The sequence below is a fragment of the Nerophis lumbriciformis genome, linkage group LG26 (assembly GCF_033978685.3).
Source record: "Nerophis lumbriciformis linkage group LG26, RoL_Nlum_v2.1, whole genome shotgun sequence".
Lineage (NCBI taxonomy): Eukaryota > Metazoa > Chordata > Actinopteri > Syngnathiformes > Syngnathidae > Nerophis > Nerophis lumbriciformis.
Window position 1 is genome coordinate 40,487,287 of NC_084573.2, and position 16,151 is coordinate 40,503,437.

At 40.7% G+C, this 16,151-nt stretch overlaps 1 protein-coding gene across 1 annotated transcript in view; it reads right to left on the bottom strand.

The window, feature by feature from the left end:
* Positions 1–3,645: 3,645 nt before the first annotated feature.
* Positions 3,646–16,151, bottom strand: part of LOC133623468 (uncharacterized) — a 48,341-nt gene continuing 35,835 nt past the window's right edge. The window contains exons 7-9 of the mRNA XM_072916153.1: positions 14,481–14,640; positions 13,151–13,417; positions 3,646–5,505 (exon numbers count right to left, since the gene is read on the bottom strand). Of these exons, the coding sequence (XP_072772254.1) occupies positions 4,337–5,505; positions 13,151–13,417; positions 14,481–14,640 (1,596 nt within the window). The 3' untranslated portion in view covers positions 3,646–4,336. The remainder of the gene's footprint in view (positions 5,506–13,150; positions 13,418–14,480; positions 14,641–16,151) is intronic.

A 16,151-nucleotide genomic window follows, 5' to 3' on the forward strand; every position in this document is an offset into this window, starting at 1 on the left:
ATGAATGCTACAATGTCTGAGAACTGAGGTCTGCGATGGTGGTTTTCCAATATGTTGCATGCAGAGACTCTCCAGCTTTCTCGCAGCGTGTACGGCAGCTTGAAGATGACAGTTTATGTTAGCTGGCATGTTAAGTTCCTGCATGTACTGCACGTTTTCCATGGCAGTGCAACATTCTCCAAGGTAAAGAGAGTAGGCTTGCAGAGCTCGTACATCTTCAGACTTCAACAGAGGCCAGTTAAACACTTTCTCCAGGTAAGCTGCTGTTCTCTGCTACTGCTCACCAAAGTGTTTTTCCAACAAATACTTTGCCATGTCATAGCCTCTATCTGGGGGCATGTGTTGACAGCTACGCACCAGTTCTTCAGCTTGACCACTAGTGTACATTTCCAGATAGTACAAACAGTCTCCTTTGTTGCTTGTGTTCTTGCACAAATGCTCTGACAAAGGTTCTGTACAGTAATGGATCGCCATCAAAATAGGGAATCTCCCTTGGTGGGAGTAGATGAGAAGTTTGCAACGACATTTGCAATGTTGCAATCTCATTTTGCCTGTGCAATAAATCACGTACAGTAGGGGTGCCATTGGTTGGAGGGGAAATGTTAGCTTGCCTTGACTGCTGTACAGGGGGTCCATGTGGGTTGTCGGGCTATGGTCCTGTACTGTATTCCAACAGACCTGCTGCTGTTTTGGTAAAGAGGGTGGTGGTTGTGGTTGTACCTGAATGGGTTTAAGGTGTGAAAGCATGGACTGTTGCTCTTGCCAAAATGTGGGTGGTTGAATGGGAGGTGGTGTCCTATGTTGTAGTTGCCATGCTGCTATTTGTTGTTGCTCAGATGGATGGTGTATAGGCTGTGGTGGAGGTGGTGGTGAAGCTTGGCTTGACTGCTGCTGTGTGGGGGGTTGATAGTCTTTAGTCTGGGGGTTAAGAGTGACTGGTTCTCTTAGTCTTTAGCCTGGGGGTTGAGAGTGACTGGTGGTTCCTTGGTTCTCTTTAAGTAGGAGTTCATGCCATCAGATGTTGTATGTGAGGGAGCATGAAGGCTGGGAGCTTTTAAAACTGCTAATTTTGCATCTCTCTCACTCACTCACTCACTCATCCCATGGCCTAGGAGGCCGTAGGGGTGTCATGGTGGATGCTTGGGCAGTCAGGGATCTCCAGCGCTCACAATCTTCTGCTGTTGGTAGCAGGGTTGGGAAGCTGCAGCCAGTCCATTCTTTGATGTTGTCCATCCAGGCCTTTCTCTGCCTGCCTGGTCTCCGCTTCCCCTCTACTGTTCCCTGCAGGATGGTCTTTGACAGGGAGGTGTGCCTTGTCACATGACCCAACCAGGTCAGCTTGCCACGTTTAACTGTTGAGAGGAGAGCTTCCTGTTGGCCAGCATGGGTGCTAACTAGCTGTCTAACATCATCATTCACTGTATGATACATGGAACATTCTTCTGGAACACTTGCTTTCAAAGGACTGTATCCTGCGCTCAGTGTCCGCTGGGAGCGTCCAGCAGCTGCCAACTGACCATCCAAGTCCAGCATTTACTTTTTCTTTCTCATCCTTTCTCTCTCCTCTTCCAATTTATTTTTCATCTGTGACTCCTCCTCTTCCTCTTCAAATTTCCTTTTTGTCCTTTCCTCCTCCTCTTCCAATGCATGTTTTCCTTTTAGAGCTGCAGAGCAGACAGCGAGGGCAGCCCTTTCAGCCTCTGAGGAGGTGCTTGATCTACTAGAACCAGACCGTGTGTGACTCACATGTGATTTGGGACTTATAACATTACAAATGCTGTCATTTGGATTCATTTCCTTTTCCAGATCCTTTTCCCCCCCAACATATCCCTTTAATTCCTGTCCGTTTGCTGTTAGACTTCTGACATTCCACTGAACAATCAACATGGCGTTGGATTGTGGTCACATGACTCCATTTTGTCTACTCTCTGTAGTTCACCTTGCACCTGTTCCCAAGATACTTCTTTTACATGTCAAAAATGTTGCTGCAGCTTTGACGACTATTTTGATCTTTTCAGTCTTATTTCTTGCCTGTTCTGTACACTTTATTACATATGCCAGGAACACAACTAGTTTGTTCCTGTATTTGTTGTTTTTTATTACTTCAACTATTCTCACTTCTGTCTTCTTCTCCACTTTCTTCATGTCTTACTTCAACTGCCTCTGCGTATGGAATATTTCTTTCTACTCTCATTTGTTGTACTTCTGTTGCCTGTTTCCTTATGACACTGCTGTGTGATTCCCCCTACAGTCACAACACTTGACCTGTTCATTGTCTCCACATTCATGCTCCCCTCCACATGACACACACTACTATGTGCCCACTTAGCATGACACACACTACTATGTGCCCACTTAGCATGACACACACTACTATGTGCCCACTTAGCATGACACACACTACATAGCGTTGTCACATGAAAGAAGGTAGTGGGTGTGGGACGTAAGCTCTAACGTAGAAGCTTAAAAAGTCTATCATGATTAATTCCAGGAGGACTTCCTCCACAAACTGCACTAGCACAGATTCGCTCTCCGTCTTTTCTCCGTTTCTAAATGCCATCATTCTCTTCATCATTGTGACATTTCCCATTTTATTTCTCTTTTCAAATCATCTAAATGTTCTCCTCCTCTTGACCCCTTTCGTTCTCCCACTTTGATGTTTTCTTTTATTATCTTGTTGCACAGCTTTTGCAACCGCATTGCTTTCTAATTTTGCTCAAACTAATGTCAATCATGTCTTGATCTGATTTAAATGTATATATGATCTTGCAGTTATCTACCATAACCTAATCTTTAATTATTCATAAACAGGCTTAAAACAAACCATTATTATCATCACTGCCTCATTTTTTTCCACTCTCTACTAATTCAAACAATTCTAGCACAAAAACATTCAGGATGTTCATACAAACAATATTACACATCCCCAAACGTACCACTTTATTATGGTATTAATATCATATATTATTACATTGAATATTCACATGTTTATAACAGTGCTGAACATTTTAATTTCCCCTCTGGGATTAATAAAGTATTTCTGATTCTGATAATGACATCACTCTCATAAAGCCTTTAAAGCTGAATATGTTTTTAATCATAGCTCAGCTTCACAATGTTGGAATATTGACTGCTGATATTAATATTCTTCTATGGTTTAGAATATTACTCTTTTTCTTTGCTCAAATGAACAGGATGAAAGTGTCTTTAATTGTCACTACTGAGTGTAACTATATATAATTATGTATATAATAATCTTACATTCTTCACCTTCATTACCGCTTGATTTAACTCTCATCTTATTTTATCCAGAGAGAACTTGACCATAAAAAGATGGCTGCACATCAATAAACTGTCACTAAACTTAAAAAAAACTAAATATATCATATTTGGAGATTGTAAAAATGTAAAACACAAGTTATGATGGATAATATTGAAATGGAAGGAATAAAGGTAATCACATTTTTATGAGTTAATATAGATGATGAAGTAAGCTGGACACTACATATAAATCATAAAGAAAACGTAAAAAAAAATGGAGTGCAATACTAAACAGAATAAAATACACACCCACAAATATTAACTACAATTATTGTACCCAACTTCAGTTGAAGCATATATTGTTTATTGCATAAAGGTCTGGGAAATACATATAAAACAATCACAAAACAATAATCATTAACAAAAGAGAGTAATAAAGACAATTAATAGAATGGATTATTGAGACCCAACAAATGATTCATAAAGTCACACATTTTAAAATTGTATAAAAGACAACTGCTCAAATGATGTATAAAGTAAATAATAATATGCTTCCAGAAGTGGTCCAGAAGATGTTTCAGATGTGAACCAGTAAATATGAACTAAGAGGGATTTATGAGTACTCAAAAGCAAAGGTATGAACACATGTAAAACAAATATGTACATCATATAAAGGAGTTCATCTATGGAATCATCTACAATTAGAAAATAAAATATGTAACCCTTCATTATTTTGAAAAACATATATAAAACACTATTATGAATAAGTATAAAAGTGAATTATGAATATCTACATATAAAATGTTTATTGTATGTAACATATTTTATGTACTGTTTATTCTCACCTTTTCAGTCAAATTGTTCTGTTCATTTTAAAGTACACAAATGTGTATATTAACTCATGTACTTGACTGAAATAAAAGCACTAGTCTGAAGTATTTACTCTATATGTGTTAAAATCGTATTAACAAGATTGTGTTACACACACAACAATGATGTCACACATGTTTTATGTGCTGATGTTGGAAAGTCAAAGTTAACAAAGTTTTGACAGTTTATTTCAAATCCTGCATCTTCATTTGCTGCTGCTGTTCTCACCAGCACACTTGTGTTTCTTACACTGGTACTTAGAAGAGAATCTTTCACCACACACACTGCAACTCAACACTTTCTCTCCTGTGTGTGTTCTCATGTGTACTGTAAAAGATTGTCGGTGACAAAAGCTTTTGTTGCAGCTTGAACAGGAGTATGGTTTTTCACCAGTGTGTGTTCTCATGTGTACTGTACAAGATTTTGGGTAACGAAAGCTTTTGTGGCAGCTTGAACAGGAGTATGGTTTTTCACCAGAGTGTGTTGTCATGTGTAATTTTAATTGGTGTCTTTCTATATAACTTTTACCACATACTGGACATATAAAAGGTTTTTCCCCAGTGTGTGTTCTCATGTGTACTTTTAAATTTGTATTTGTAACAAAACTTTTACCACATTCTGAGCAGGAAAAAGGTTTTTCTCCAGTGTGTATTGTCATGTGTGTTTTCAAAAATTGCCTTTGAGTAAAATCTTTAGCGCAGATTGAACATGAAAAAGGTTTTTCTCCAGTGTGCATTCTCATGTGTGTTTCCAAATGGTGCCTTCGGGTAAAATCTTTACCGCAGATTGAACATGAAAAAGGTTTTTCTCCAGTATGTATTCTCATGTGTTCTTTCAGCATGTGTTTTAGTCTAAAATCTCTACCACATTCTGAGCAAGAAAAAGGTTTCTCTCCGGTGTGTGTTCTCATATGTTCTCTCAGATGACAATGGTATTTAAAGGTTTTGTCACAGTGAGAACATGTGAAGTGTGTGTTGTCAGTGTGACATGTTGCATCATCTTTAGAGTGTTCATCATCAGTGTCAGGAGAGTGTGACGTTGTGTCCTCACTATCTGATAGTGGAGCTAAGAGCTTGTCTGCTTGTGATCCTCCACAGTGGTCTCCATCAGCTTCTGTTGTCATGTGTTGAGTTGAGCTGCTGCTTGGAGGCTCCGCCTCTCTCTCACCTTTGACCTCATCATCTTCACTCTTCACACTGATGAGGTGTCTCTTGTCTTCCTCTATGAAGTGGGGGGACAGCCGCTGTTTTTCTTCATCTTTAAAGTGGGGGGGCTGTGGCTCCTCTTCTTTCACGTGGAGGTGCTGTGACCTCTTCTGCTCCATACTGGAGGACCCCTCCTGCTGCTCAGGTGGACGATATTTTTCACAGACGTCTGCAGGACACAAGAAGACAAACACATGCTGGGATGGAAATAGATAAGATTTGACCAATTCAGATTTCATTTTCGATTCTGCTTTACGATTTGGTTATTAGTGGACTCACTTTTGCTTTCACATTCAGTAAAAAGGAGAAGAAACAGGTGGATTAGCATCAACTTTGACTAGTTGAGAAGTAACATGAGCGTACAAAGCCAACAGTGAGGTCTTAAGAGGCACAGATTTTACGGGTCCCCCATGAGGTGTCAGAGGGCCCTAAGGACAATATTCTGCTTTGAAAATATCTATAAAATAAAAATAATTTTAGCAAGAAATTAACAAAATACTACATGTTATTTTGTGGCAATTACAAAAGAATGTCCAGTATAATTCTCAGTGCATTCAATCAATCACAACTGGACTGTTAAACTGAACATATACACATAAATATACAGTGTATATATATATATATATATATATATATATATATATATATATATATATATATATATATATATATATATATATATATATATATAAATATAAATATAAATATAAATATATGATTATCTTGTGTGATGACTGTATTATGATGATAGTGTATATTTGTACCATGAATTGATTACGTGGAACCCGACTTAAACAAGTGTAAAAACTTATTGGGGTGTTACCATTTAGTGGTCAATTGTAGGGAATATGTACTTCACTGTGCAATCTACTAATAAAAGTTTCAATCAATCAATCAATCAGAAGAAGAAGAAGTTGTCTACCAGTGAATCCAGGGTAACCTTTGACCCTCTGACTATAGCGCAAATTGTTGCCCTAGTTGAGGATTCAGATTGCTCCTTCACAATTTCAAACTGAAGGCAAGTGTATAGAAAGAATGAAGGTGTTCTAATGAGCCTCACACATCCCCTCTCTTCTCTCTTCTTTTCTGCCTGACTGGAGTGAGCAGCAGAAAGGGAGGCAGACGTACATTGCAAGCAAGCAAAAAGTGTAGCTAGAGGCCATGATTTTTGTTGAGCAGGGCTGCCTTGGTTTGACACAAGTATTGTTTACAACCAGGACACACATTTGATGGCACCTTACCTTCCAACTGTCTTACGGTATCTGTTCCTGAACCTTTGAGAGTATTCAATGACATTGTCCTTCAAGGACCAGGACTCCTCAAAGCCTATGAGGGTCCAGCACACTAACCTGGATGTTCCTGAACCTTTAAGACTATTCAATGACATTGTCCTTCAAGGACCAGGACTCCTCAAAGCCTATGAGGGTCCAGCACACTAACCTGGATGTTCCTGAACCTTTAAGACTATTCAATGACATTGTCCTTCAAGGACCAGGACTCCTCAAAGCCTATGAGGGTCCAGCACACTAACCTGGATGTTCCTGAACCTTTAAGAGTACCGTATTTTCCGCACTATTAGCCGCACCTAAAAACCACAAATTTACTCAAAAGCTGACAGTGCGGCTTATAACCCGGTGCGCTTTATATATGGATTAATATTAAGATTCATTTTCATAAAGTTTAGGTCTCGCAACTACGGTAAACAGCCGCCATCTTTTTTCCCCGTAGAAGAGGAAGCGCTTCTTCTTCTACTGTAAGCAACCACCCGCCCCTGTAGAAGAAGAAGAAGCGCGCGAATATTACGTTTCATTTCCTTTGTGTGTTTACATCTGTAAAGACCACAAAATGGCTCCTACTAAGCGACAGGGATCCGGTTCATGAAAAGACGCAATCTCTCCATCCGCACACGGATTACTATTTCACAGCAACTGCCTAAAGACTTTCAAGAAAAGCTGGCTACTTTCCGTGCATATTGTAAAAACAAGATAGCTGAAAAAAAGATCCGGCCAGAGAACATTATCAACATGGACGAGGTTCCACTGACTTTTGATATTCCTGTGAACCGCACTGTGGATACAACGGGAGCACGTACGGTGAATATTCGCACCACAGGGAATGAGAAGTCATCCTTCACTGTGGTTCTAGCTTGCCATGCTAATGGCCAGAAACTTCCACCCATGGTGATATTCAAAAGGAAGACCTTGCCAAAAGAGACCTTTCCAGCCGGCGTCATCATAAAAGCTAACTCGAAGGGATGGATGGATGAAGAAAAGATGAGCGAGTGGTTAAGGTAAGTTTACGCGAAGAGGCCGGGTGGCTTTTTTCACGCAGCTCCGTCCATGTTGATATACGACTCCATGCGCGCCCACATCACGCTGGTTTTTAATATATTATTCAAGTTTGACTGACCTATCTGACTGTTTTTTTGACATTCCTTTAGCGCAGTTAGATGCGGCTTATAACACGGGGCGGCTTATAGGTGGACAAAGTTTTGAAATATGCCGTTCATTGAAGGCGCGGCTTATAACCCAGGGCGGCTTATGGTGCGGAAAATACGGTATTCAATGACATTGTCCTTCAAGGACCAGGACTCCTCAAAGCCTATGAGGGTCCAGCACACTAACCTGGATGCGCACACTTGGTGCAGCTAATTGGGGAACAAAAACAACAACAACCTCACCTCCCCAAAAATAATGAAAACAAATAAAAAAGGGAGAGAAGAAGACAGCCTCCATGTGGTCTTCCTCGCAAGTAGCCAAAGAGTAGTTGTGAAACCAATGTCACCCCCCCCCCCCCCCCCCCCCCCGACATTTCATACAAACATTAGAAAGGAATCATGCATGTTTTGACTCAGAACAACACCCAAGTGACGTCCAATGTCTTCAGAATAGCAAAACGCCACTTGGAAATATGCAAATTAGGGGTCTAGACACACCCAAAAATAAAAATGAGCATTCCAACACATTTGTAATTGTCAAAACACATGAAATAGACATGAAGTTTACATTTGTAGCTCATCTGTTTCAAATGTTAGAGACAAAAGCTATTACCAGTGGCGGCCATATTTGATTGGCCGCTGTGGCGACCCCAAAGGTCATCGGCGCGGGCGCACTAGCTAAATCATTGAAGTATGCCCTGAGCTACACCTGTGCCAAGTATGGCGCTTTTAGACAAAAGTGAACGAAAATATCCCTGAGGGCCTCCACTAGGTTGAAAAAGGTTTTTCTTAAACTGTTCAACAATTTGCTGACGCATTTGTTGACAAAGTGGTGACCCTCGCCCCATCCTTGTTTGTGAATGACTGAGCATTTCATGGAATCTACTTTTATACCCAATCATGGCACCCACCTGTTCCCAATTAGCCTGCACACCTGTGGGATGTTCCAAATAAGTCTTTGATGAGCATTCCTCAACTTTATCAGTATTTATTGACACCTTTCCCAACTTCTTTGTCACGTGTTGCTGCCATCAAATTCTAAAGTTAATGATTATTTGCAAAAAAAAAATATTTAAGAGTTTGAACATCAAATACCGTATTTTCCGCACTATAAGGCGCACCGGATTATTAGCCGCACCTTCTATGAATTACATATTTCATAATTTTGTCCACCAATAAGCCGCCCCGGACTATAAGCCGCGCCTACGCTGCGCTAAAGTGAATGTCAAAAAAACAGTCAGATAGTTCAGTCAAACTTTAATAATATATTGAAAACCAGCGTTCTAACAACTCTGTCCCAAAATGTACGCAAATGTGCAATCACAAACATAGTAAAATTCAAAATGGTGTAGAGCAATAGTAACATAATGTTGCTCGAACGTTAATGTCACAACACACAAAATAAACATAGCGCTCACCTTCTGAAGTTATTCTTCATTCGTAAATCCTTCGAATTCTTCGTCTTCGGTGTCCGAATTGAAAAGTTGCGCAAGCGTGGTATCCAAAATGGCCGGTTCCGTCTCGTCGAAGTCATCGGGAGTCAGTGTCGCTGTTGTTCTGTGAATCCTGCCTTCCGGAAAGCTCGGACCACAGTTGTGACCGAAATATCTGCCCAGGCATTTACGATCCACTGGCAAATGTTGGCGTATGTCGTCCGAGGCTGTCTGCCCGTCTTAGTGAAGGTGTGTTCGCCTTCGGAGCTGTGTGAAAAAAGCCACCCGGCCTCTTCGCGTAAACTTCCCTTAACCACTCGCTCATCTTTTCTTCATCCATCCATCCCTTCGAGTTAGCTTTTATGATGACGCCGGCTGGAAAGGTCTCTTTTGGCAAGGTCTTCCTTTTGAATATCACCATGGGTGGAAGTTAGCATGGCAAGCTAGAACCACAGTGAAGGATGACTTCTCATTCCCTGTGGTGCGAATATTCACCGTACGTGCTCCCGTTGTATCCACAGTGCGGTTCACAGGAATATCAGTTGCTGTGAAATACGGTAGTAATCCGTGTGCGGATGGAGAGATTGCGTCTTTTTATGAACCGGATCCTTGTCGCTTAGTAGGAGCCATTTTGTGGTCTTTACAGATGTAAACAGGAAATGAAACGTACGGTGATATCCGCGCGTTTTTTCTTCTTCTTCCGGGGGCGGGTGGTTGCTTAAAGCGCTTCCTGTTCTATGGGGGCGGGTGCTTTCCTTGGCGGTTGCTTGCGTAGAAGAAGAAGCGCTTCCTGTTCTACCGGGAAAAAAGATGGCGGCTGTTTACCGAAGTTGCGAGATCGAAACTTTATGAAAATTAATCGTAATAAAGCGCACCGGGTTATAAGGCGCACTGTTAGCTTTTGAGAAAATTTGTGGTTTTTAGGTGCGCCTTATAGTGCGGAAAATACGGTATGTTGTCTTTGTAGCATATTCAACTGAATATGGCTTGAAAATGATTTGCAAATCATTGTATTCCGTTTATATTTACATCTAACACAATTTCCCAACTCATATGGAAACGGGGTTTGTACTATGATTACATCGATATTTTTTGGCATCACAACATCTTCTTTCGTTTTTTTTTTAATGTATATAATGTTTATAAAGTCAGGACATATGTCCCTGGACACATGAGGACTTTGAATATGACCAATGTATGATCCTGTAACTACTTGGTATCACATCCATACCTAAATGTGTGGTATCATCCAAAACTAATGTCAAGTATCAAAGAAGAGAAGAATAATTGATTATTACATTTGAACAGAAGTGTAGATAGAACATGTTAAAACAGAAAATAAGCAGATATTAACAGTAAATGAACAAGTGGATGAATAATCAATTTTTTACAGTTTGTCCCTCATAATGTGTAGAAAATAATAGGTGTATAAATGACACAATATGTTACTGCATAGACTAATTAGGAGTCTTTGTTTGTTTACTTACTACTAAAAGACAAGTTGTCTAGTATGTTCAACATTTTATTTAAGGACTTAACTGCAATAATAAACATATGTTTCATGTACACTAACATTTGTTGTTAAAATAAAGACAATGCCATTTTTTGTGGTCCCCTTTATTTAGAAAAGTACCAAAATAATTTTAGTAGCGGTACCAAAATATTGGTATGGTTGCAACACTACCACCTATATTAGAATATTGTCTAATGCAAATGACTGCTGTCTGATAGTCACATTAATAACCAGTGTTGGCGTTAACACACTTTTTATGTCTTTTTACGCATTGAAATGAAAAAGGACGTGCATTTCCATAAGTCCGCGCGTCCCTGTGATGCAGAGTTTTTAGTTTTTGTAACCCACCTGCCTTCTCCGGGTCAAAACTCCAGTTTGCTTGTTTTTTTAATGGATTATTGCTTTCTGCCGGTGTTTTGTTTTGTTTATTGTGACGGTGCGCTCTTATCACGCCGTCACTTGAGGACCGGCACGTCAGCGGGAGTCACAAAGACAATGTCAGTGTCGTGACTTGGAGAAGATAACCGGCTCAAATTTTTTTGCCTTTTGGTTGGGGACCCTTTGGGACTGTGTGACAAGGGCTGGCACTTTGGTGACTTCTGCGGAGCTTTTTTGTGAACTTCTGGATCTGCCTCCCGGGAGCCTTTTGGCCATGGAGACCAGCTGCTGGGTCTCTGCCACACCAGAGTCCGTTTGGAGAGACAGGAGGAGATGCGGATGAAGAGACAGGACTGCGGAGCTGGCGCTGAGAGCCGGGATGGACAAGCTTCACAGTGTCTTGGCTGAATGAGCAGGTATCGGACACCTCGGTCTCCTTGGACGTATCCTCGCTCATCCGTGCGGACTGGACACTGGCCGAGAGTTGGTGGGCGGCCGAGGGTGGAGTCGGCTCTCTTGGTTGCTTTGTTGGGTCTGCTCCTGTCTCTGGCCATGTTCCCCCCACCCCAGCAGACGATGGTTTGGAACACCACAGAGGCCACCACAGTGAAAAAACATTTTTTTTTAGTATTTTCTTTGTTGTTTGACTTTTGTGGCTGTGTGTAGAAGTAGCTGGTTGCATCAGCTCTGCTCTTTTAATGTCTTTAATGTCCTTTGTGTTCTTTGATGTTTCCCTCTTACACACATGTTTATGTGTGCTATGGCTATGAAGTTTTTGTTTTCTCTTTGGCCTCAGTCTGGACCCCCTCTACAGGGTCCCACACTGAGACTTTATTTTTTTTTCTCCCCCCTCCCCAGCATTGACCTGTTTCTCACCTTTTTTGTAAGCGGCGCCGGAAGTCGGCAGAGCCGTCAGCGATCCTGTTCTGTCTCCCTGTAATGTTTGTCTGCTCTTATGAAAGTATTTCTGATTCTGATTGCGTTTTTATTGGCCGTCTTCAAAAGTAATGAACTTTCCTGTACAATTTCTTAAATTTTGATTCGCCGAAAGTTTTATCAGCCACAAATAGTTTGCACTCGGACAACTTTACCACGAGGGGGCTGTCAAAAGAAAAACTTTAGAAAGACAAGAAAACTTTGCTAATTAGTACTAATAAACTAGATTGATTGAGACATTGCTGGACAGCAGAGAAGTAACTACATCCAAATAAACGTTGATATAATTTTTTAAAGATATCTGGCTTGTATCTTCAGTAAGGATATAAATTGTTAAGAATTTATCGATATGATACCCTAATCGATACTCCTTACCAATACCAGTATTTATCAGTACTACATGTCATTTGTGGAAATAAAAAAAGTGAAAAAAGGCATTTTAAAGAGCATTCCTATTATCACAAAGGTTGAACACCTCCAACATGATGTTGTGTAACATCTCAGAGCAGGAAGTCTTTTATCAACAGCTGTTTATTTGAAGTCTTAAAGAAGTCAACTATGTGTGCAGTGCAAGGTGAAATGCAGTTATGTCATCTTCTTGTCAATAACACACACATCAAACTTCTGCGTGTTGTTGCTTCCTTATTTGTCATTATTCAAAGCTGATGTTAATGTGTAGCAGCGGCAGCTGAACTCCATGTGACAACGTGTCATAGTTACGTCTGTCAGCTGGAATTAAAAATACAAATAGTTGTGTCGTTAGTCCAGAATCTTCACGGTCCTCATGGACGACATAATCAGGAACCAGTACTAAAAAAATGGTACTTGGTATACATCCCTAATCTTCACCACTAAACCTTTGAAATATGCTGACATGTGTGCTGCTGTGGGTAAATAAACAGTAGCCATATTGAATGTTTGCCTTCATTTGACCACGTGAGGTAAGGAGGACGGCCTCTAGGTCACATGGTTACACCCCAGCAATTACACTGTTGATGATTGATGAGCATTCATTTTTAAAAAGCAAGTATATCTCCATCTTTAGTCATAAATGTGGCCCCCGGATGAACATGTGTCACAAACATTGTATGAGATGATATGTGGATGTTGTGCTTACTTGGACTGTGATGAAGCTGTGAGGACTCAGGTGCTTTGTCTTCATGCTCTTCAGTCTTCACAGAGACAACAGTCAGTGGAAACTTGCTGAGATCAGCCTCCTCCTGCCCTACAGGAAACTCTCCCTCCTCTTCCTCTTTAAAATAGGGGGGCTGTGGATCCTCCTCGTCCCCTTTAAAATGTGAGGGCTGTGGATCCTCTAAAGTGAAACTGTCCCCCTGCAGATGAGGGAGACATTCTTCTTGGTGTCCAATCAGCTGATGGATGTCTACAGGACACAAACAAAACACATTTTAACTTCTACATGCTAAATATTAAATTGTACATGAAATATAGGGCTGTGGCTATTGAAAATTGTATTCATCAAGTGTTCTACTGGAAATGTTTTCGATTAATCGAGTAACTAGATAAAACATAATGTTGCTTGGTTAAAGACGAATTTAAGCGACTTTAAGACATTTCACTTAATAATGAACGGCCAATTGGTTTGAGATGGTATGAGATCAAGATGTCATCTTTAGATCAGGCTTTGTTTTTTCCACAATCACTGCCACATTAAAAAGTTAAAATACCAATGATTGTCACACACACACTAGGTGTGGCCAGATTGTTCTCTGCATTTGGCCCATCACCCTTGATCACCCGCTGGGAGGTGAGGGGAGCAGTGTGCAACAGCGGTGGCCACGCCCGGGAATCATTTTTATGGTGATTTAACCCCCAATTCCAACCCTTGATGCTGAGTGCCAAGCAGGGAAGTAATGGCTCCCATTTTTATAGTCTTTGGTATGACTGGGTCGGGGTTTGAACTCACAACCTACCGATCTCAGGGCGGACACTCTAACCACTAGGCCACTGAGTAGGTGGATGTAGTAGGTGTAGTAGTAGGTTAATGGCTGCACCAATATGAAGGAAATAACAGGTCAGTATAGCTTTTACACACATAAATAACTTGTCAAACCTGCCAGCTAGCAGGCTAGGTTTACAGCGTCAGTTACCATGGTAACGGACTCTGACTTTGTCTTACCTCTCTTATTTTTGGAGGTCAAACTCTCGAGCTTTACATACTCAGGACTTTGCACTTAACCTGCTCTCTGGAATCTTCCCCCGGTGACTGTGTGAGTTTTGTGTAAACATGTTGATACACATTGTTACAAACTGAGAGGAACATCAACCTCTCATAAATATTGTGTGTCTGAAACTGTCTCGTTTTTGTGAACATAAAACAATCAGTGCATCATCCTCACATGACAATTCATCTTCCTATAGACAATATATTTAGGAATAGTGTTAAATAAAGTTAGTAAAGATGTGAGAGTAAGAAGTAAACAAACCTGTTGTGTGTAACACAACTTGATGTTTTTCATGTTGTCGCTCCTTCTCCTCTTTTGTTGGACAAAGTTCCTCCTCGTACTCTGCTATGGTTCTTTCGCACATTTTCACACAATCACAACACTTTACACTCACACTTGATCTCTGCTTAGCGATGTGTTTTCATCTCTCTTTGTTAGCAGCTAACAAGCTAAGCTAACTAGCAGGCTAAGCTAGCTGGAGAAGCATCAAAGTGCGCTCAGACTAATATACAAACAGTTATTATGACTCTATTTAATAGAGTGTAATAAAGGACATATATGTGTACATGGACGCACAGATTAAGAACACTGAACTGTGACGACTGCAATAACGTCTTCACCGTCAGACGCCATCTTGCTTTATCCTCGCCGTGTTCGGTTCGCGCGCAGTCTTGTCAGATCTCGCGAGAGAAAAAGTAAGCAGCTCTTTTCCAGATCTCGCGAGAGAAATTGTACAACCAGCTCTCGCCCCCATATACATGTTATAAGTAGACGCAGCATTGGCTGCTGTGACGCGAGAAATTGGGCCGCCATCTTGAAGTGGTGATGAGGAGCCTATATGTTGGCTAACTAGACAATCAGATGGACAGTGGCTGTACAGTATTATACAAGTCTAAATTTAGTCTAGCTTCAAGTAACAATATTCAAATACTAACATTGTTGGGTAAGACAGAATTTGGTTTTATTCTGAATCCAGTGAAACAGATTGGTGGTTTTAGCTGATACAAAGACTTTCAGGTGTTTATATATGTTTATGTTGAAGTATTTGGCAGACGCTTTTATCCAAAGCGACATACATACAAAATGCATATAAAACAATGACTGTAAACATGATCATTTAAGAGGAGAATGTAATAGAAAATATCAATACAAAGTGTCAAGAGAGAACAAACTCTCTGCTGCTGCAGCAACGGAGATACAGACTATAAGATATATAGATATCTAATGTATTCATACAATGTTTATGTAGGATATACACATGTATGTATAACCTAATCATATTATTTCTTCAACTTAAAAATAGCTGAACGTTTTTTTCCCCTTCTCTCAGTTTTGATCTCGGACATCTGGTCACTTCTAGCATATAAGAATATTCTAGTACTGTTAAGCAAACTATGAATAATAAAACATGTGTCCTTTATCATAGCTACACGCAGGCACGTGCACACATAGGGCCCTATGGGTGCTTGAGCCCCTGCCCTTTTTGCCTCGTCTTAAAAAGTGCCCTCTGCCTGTGTGTGTGTGTTTTTTTTCTTTTCTTTTTTTTTTCTTTGAACAACAATAATAAATTCCTGTCAGGGATGTAAAAAAAAAAAAACAGCGGTACAAAAACTCCACGTTTTCTTGTAATACCGGGTTGTTTGAGCCTGCCACTTCCGCCAGAGAGGGAGAGAGAGGGCGAGTGAGTGAGTAAGTGAGAGGAGAGAGAGCCAACTGCGCCCCTGAGGAGACGTCACGTGACAGTGGAGCAACTTGAACCTGTGAGTTATGGTCTAGTCGCCGTCCACTTATTCAGCATCTAATATGGGTCATATTTCAGAAAAACGCTGTATTATTCTATTATTCAATGTGTCAGTTTCTGTTTTTGGCGGACGCCGGAGCACGGCACATCATTCCGCACAGAGCAGAGCGGATCGTGCGGGACAGGAAGTA